This window comes from Anolis sagrei, chromosome 2 (assembly GCF_037176765.1).
Source record: "Anolis sagrei isolate rAnoSag1 chromosome 2, rAnoSag1.mat, whole genome shotgun sequence".
Lineage (NCBI taxonomy): Eukaryota > Metazoa > Chordata > Lepidosauria > Squamata > Dactyloidae > Anolis > Anolis sagrei.
Genome location: NC_090022.1, coordinates 123502968 through 123508967, shown reverse-complemented (window position 1 = coordinate 123508967; position 6000 = coordinate 123502968). Strand labels below are relative to the sequence as shown.

The 6000-nt window shown below is 40.9% G+C and overlaps 1 protein-coding gene across 1 annotated transcript in view; it reads right to left on the bottom strand.

Moving 5' to 3' along the window:
- Window positions 1-446: 446 nt before the first annotated feature.
- The window catches only part of TRIM16 (tripartite motif containing 16), a 61513-nt gene continuing 55959 nt past the window's right edge, over window positions 447-6000 (bottom strand). The window contains exons 5-8 of the mRNA XM_060764523.2: window positions 4624-4857; window positions 2629-2800; window positions 2394-2489; window positions 447-1193 (exon numbers count right to left, since the gene is read on the bottom strand). Coding sequence (XP_060620506.2) covers window positions 520-1193; window positions 2394-2489; window positions 2629-2800; window positions 4624-4857 — 1176 coding nt within the window. The 3' untranslated portion in view covers window positions 447-519. The remainder of the gene's footprint in view (window positions 1194-2393; window positions 2490-2628; window positions 2801-4623; window positions 4858-6000) is intronic.

Genomic DNA, 6000 nt, shown 5'->3' with positions numbered 1-6000 from the left:
CACATCAACATAGTTTTCCTCAGCCTGATGTTCATGCATTAAGTGTAGATTCTGGTGGGAAGCAAAAACAGATAGTATGATGCCATGTGTGGGAATGTTGGACTAGGACCTGTGAGATCTAAGTCCAAGTTTCCACTAAGTCAAACACATTCAATCTCTCCCAATTTAGTTGGACAATGAGCCAACCAAGATAATATAGACTTTGGTCTCCTCGCCACAACTTCCATCTCTCTCTTTCCTGAATTGGAGAGTTGGTACAGCTTTTTTAAAACACACACACACACCACCCTTCAGCACAGTTTTTCCATAAGGAAGCTAATTCTAAAGATAAATAAAATCTTCTCAATGCCACCAATTTAAAGAGAAGGAAGCACCAGCCATTTCTTACTTTGCTTCTCAATTGAAAGGTGATATCTATTAACTAGCAAGCAACCAAAACGTTTAAGTATATATAAAGACCCATTTATTTAATGACATACAAATGGCACATGAAAAGGTAGGCAACTGCCCATGATCAAATCATCCATTCACTGGATTCACCCCCAAATCATCCATCTTTATACTTGCCACTGCTTCACTCTCTGTTGCCAGAGCTGTACTGACTGAAGGGACTTCTCCAGAGGTAAGAGGAGGGGCTGGACTCTGCTCTGCCTCTTCCCGCAGCTTGACAATCCGCATCTTATTTTCTTTTTTTGATAGCCAGAAGGCTGGGTACAGGGGTTCGGTAAAATTGCACTCAAATTTATGTAACAGTGTCATGGTTTCAGAAATAACTCCATAAAAGGACAGGGTACCCCTGGGGTAATCCAGGTAGATTCCTATCCTACTAAACTCCTGGCTTTTCAAGGGTGTCTCCATATCACTATGCCAAGCGGAGAACTCCTTGCCATTCCACTTGATGCACCAGGAGAAGTTATTCCCTGAGATGCAGCCATTGCTTTCTGAAGCTTTTCGGTCTATGCTTTTGTTGGTCATACCAATGTAAATGCCAGCCCCAAAGATCTCCACCTCAAAGTAGTAGCGTCCAATATATAAGCTTTTGTCTGACAGCACTTGGCGCCAGTGCTCAAATCTCTCTGGGTGATCAGGGTACGGGTGCTCCCATGGTGTTGTGTTGGTGACTTTGTGGTTGTCATCCAAGAGCCTCAAATAGCGATGAGCTGTAATTGGGTCAAATGTCAGTGGGCAAGTATCTGCAAAGGTAGATGTAGATATAGATATAGGCATATATGTAAGGAAATGGAAGAATAGAACTCTCTGTGCTAAATTTAATTTTGCGCCCAGAAGGTCCAACTTGAGCCCTATTAGGTTCAACAGATGTAATCCTATTAAATAGTGAATCAGCACATAAGTAAATACCTTTGATTCAATAGACTGACTTTGATTGGGACTAAGGGCATTTCCATACTCAATACCACACAGACTGATCTGTGATAACCTGGGCAAGGCCACTTTAACACAGTCTTACCCCAGGTTAACCTAAGTCAGGACAGTTAGGCCAGTTCCCAACCATTACCAGCTATAACTGTCTTAACAACCATTCTGTGTTCCTCAGGCTTGGGCAACTCAGGGACATGGGATTCCAGTTCCAACCATCCCCCATGTCAAAGTGGTTCCCAGCTGTAACACGGCACCTACCTTGTTCCCAACATTTTGCCTGACATGAGGCAAAGTGCCAGGAACAAGTTAGGTGACGCGTCATGTCTAGGGACTACTGCAACATGTGGTGGGAAGACATTGGGTTGTGGTTGGCATGGCTGGGCAATAGGGACTCCCTCCTGCCTCCAAGAAGGCTAAGGGAGTTACTGTGGGGACTCCATGTAGGTCTGAACTGGTGTTCGGTATGACGGATCATACTTGACTTTTTGGTCTGTGTAGAAGAGCCCTCTGAAAGAATTCAAGCATCTCTTTTTATACAAGTAAATTTTGGTGATTTCAGGCATTTTGTTTTGTTTGTGGAAAATATGGATATATTTTTTATAAAGAATTTTAACATTTTACTGAGGAGTTAGGTTGGGAGCAACATTAGAACTAGGAGAAAATAACATTATTCAATAGTTGAAAATCTATGGGGTAGCTAGTGGTTTGCTACTTTCACATTTTTCCTTGTACTAAAACAGTAGAAAGTGATGGCTTGCTGTATAAGGCACTGTGATGTTTCACATGTATGTTTGATATAATATCAACAGTTGATTAGAAGACTTTCTGCACTTATTTCCCCTCTTGGTATCAGCAAGAGAAATATACTAACCCCCATAGTAGCATTCAAACAGCACTAACACATTAAATTCATATCACAAACTAAAGAAATATTCCTTATACACATTATCACTGGGTTGCCTAACAAGGGATGTGCTTATGGGAGTCACCACAAAAAATAGCCAATTACTTACATTTGAGGAAGTCACTCCTAGTTTCAGGTTCTGGAGCTGATAAGCGGTGCTTGGATGGAACAATTGCAGACACCATTGTTTTTATCCCAGCATCCTCTGCAAATAAACAGGAAGGAAGGAAGGAAGGAAGGAAAGAAGGAAGGAAGGAAGGAAGTTATCATGACCAACTTTATTCTTTATTTTAGTAACTAAGGAGTAAGTAGTTTTGGGGATGGGTTGATTAATGAATACCCACCATCTTTGGCAAATTCCTGTAACTTGTCCTTATAGGAAGTTTGCAGTGACTGTAAAATGTGTTCTGTGGACTCCGAGACCACCCTTCGGATTCCTGACAATTTGTCCTTTAGACCAATATAAACACTGGGTAGCGTGTCATCTCCTTCACTCTTCTTGAATTCACAATATTCCTATTAATAATGAATACTCTCATAAATATCTCTTTTCAATACACAGTATTCTTGGTAATAAGTATGTACACAGAGGGAAAGTTGGGAGGGCAAGAGATGGTGGAAGAGAGAGAGAGAATAAATATTATCCTTTTAATTAATTTTCACTCAGCTTCAGTAATAATCATCCTAAGATAACAGATCTTGTTGTCTTGGTCTGAATCCTCAGATAGCACTTCTTTCTATCTAAGTTACCTTTAGGATGCGGAATGTACCAATAAAATAACAGAAGCCACTGAACTCATAGCCTCTTAAGTTTTATCTACACATAAAGCAAACACAGGCATGATCTGGCATCCAAGATGCCAAATCACGCCTGTATGGTTTCCTCTTTGGGACTCGCTCAAGCTCCTTGAAGGCAGGAGGGAGTTCCTATTGCCTGGACACACTGAACACTGCTTGGCACCTTTGATCAGCTGCTACAGGGTTTTTCTCATCCCCTCTCCCATCCTCCCATCACCCTTGGTATGGTGGTGCTCTGGCTAACATAAACCAGAATGCCAAGAAGCACGTAGGTGGCGTGTCACAGCTGGGGACCATCACAGGAGAGGGGAATGACACTCTGTGTCCCCTCCCCCCCAAGCTGCCTGAACCAAAGAACATGGAATGGTGGTCAAAACCATTGTCTCTAATTTGGGGGGACAGCTGAGATTTGGGCTTTACCCCAACTTAGGTTAACCCAAAACAAGACCATGTTAAGGTAGCCTTACCCAGAGTTAACCAAGATCAGTCCCAAGCAGCCTCACACTGCCTTGTAACTATCTCCCTTTTGATAATGGCTGCATTGGAGCTGTGGGAGCTTTGACCTTAGATGTTGTTAATCTCCACTTTCCCTGAATTGTAATAATGGAAAGAGATCTCAGGAATAGTAGATCACCAACTTCTGTAGGCCTATTGGTTCTCGAATACCTAGCAACTTTCCTTTTTCTTGCTTCTGTGTTGCCATTTTATATATTATTTACAGTGACATTAGAATGCATTCAAAGTGATCAAGCCTAGATCTACTTGGCATATGAGTATATCCATCTCTCAGAATGAGAAAACAGACTACCACATGCAAACATATATTCCCAGGTGTTGGGACAGCTATCTAAACCCAGATCCTTGTTGTAGTCCATGGCAAGATGGTTCTTGTTGATTTGGGGCCCTTTACTTAAGAGATGGTTTGGTGCCTATTGTGCTGCTCCTCAACTGGAGTTACACACTTAGGATTGCCAAAAAGTGACTCATGCTGAGCAGCACCAGCAGTTCCCTCCAACATACATGTCAATCAGCAGCTAGCTTCAGAGATGTATCTAGGAGAAGTTCTTCATGTCAACACTTCAGCACTAACTCTCAGAAGCTGGAGTTGGACCAACGCTGTTCAGTATCACTTTTGGTAAATGTGCATAATAGAAATATACCCCATGTTCAGCTGAGTTAATTGGAACAGAATATCACTTAAGTTCCACTCCTTGATCATAATAAAAATTACAAAAATATTCAGATAATTAAGAATTTGTTTTCTCTTTCTATCAAATAGAATGGCTGGTACAGTACAAAGAAACTGGAAGAGTTCTCACAGGAGGAGGACATGAAAGAAATGTAATGAGATGCAATGACTGGATTTAACTCACTATTTAGAATCTCCACTTTTTATTGCAATTTTTCCCAATTGAAAAGGCAGTCTAAGGCTGGAAATGCATTGCCCTATATCCAGGGATCTGATCCCAGATTATCCAAATAACCCAGATTATCTAAATTGTACTACCCGGCCATTTACGTCTTTTAATCAAGGAAGATACCTTTAGGAAGATGATGTCATTGGTGTGTGTGGCCATCTTCTCTAACCTATTCTTACATTCCTCCATTGTCACTCTCTTGTTCTCAAGGTGTATCTTTATTCCATTTGCATGATTAACTGCAGTGCGCTCCTTCTCCTCAAGGAATGCTAAAACGACAGAGTGAGTCTTCTTAACAGCTTGCAGTAGCTCCTCAAATTTCTCCTCCACCAAGGTTTTCACTTCAGAAACTGAATTCTGCAGGAATAAAAATATCCAATGTATCCATTTTCCTATTGTGTCCCTAATAATTTTCCCATAGGGACTTATAATCAACATTAGAAAACATAATTATTAGGGGGAAAGAGGTAGTAAAGGTATTTTGCTGCCTGAGGCAGAATGCCAAAAAGTACTTTCTTTCCTCTGTCAAGCTAAATAGTGCCCAACACCAACTTTAATAAACTCACACAAAACCTTCTTTCCCTTACCAGCAAAAGAAACCACAACAGGCTAAGGTAACTAATTTATTATTGGTAGAATGAATGGAAGGAGAAACAGTGGAACTGAAAAATATCCACAAACTCCAGTCCATCAGCAGTAGGTTGAACAACGACAATGATTTCCTGACACATTTCACATATTTTAACACCAGTTATCACCCAAACCTCATGAGGGGCCCCTTGGCCAATTATTACATCCCCTTTCTGGCTGCAGCTAGCATCAAGCTACAATTCAGTACTTTCCTCTTCCAATCATATGGTTATTCTCTCATTGGCTTCAGGCAACATCTTCTCCTGTCTTTCTCCCTCAGTGATTATTATCACCATAACAGCACCTTTTGCATTTCTATAGCACTCAGGCATAGTTTATCTATAAAAATCTGCCCATAGTATCTTTACTCCATGGATCTAAAAACTCCCAAGTTAAAGGCTGACCCAGTGGCTTATTTGCTGGATGCTGTCGTTAAGCTGTCTAGATGCGCCCCTAGTTGCTTTGAAAAATAACCCAGTTTTTCTCTTCACTTTCAACTCTGCATGCACACCTGCAGTTTGTCCATAGCTTGGTTCAACTGCTCCATACTGAATTCAAAGTACAAAAGTAGCATGGGAAAAGGACAAGAATCTTGTCTTGGGTTCAGGCAAAAATAAACTGCAGACACTCTTTAGTTTTGTGTTCTTCCTCATCAATAGCGTTTGCTGTCTTGATCACTTGGTTACACATGTCCCAGTTTTCATCTATGAAATGTTGAAAGGTGGGAAAACCCATCACAGAACACTACAAATCAAATGCAGAGATTTTTTTAGGTTAGTGATTCTAGTGGTTCCCATGGAAGTGTAACATTTTGAAATCCTTGTGATATTATAAGGGTAGCAGAAGGACTGTTATTTAATTAACTTTTCA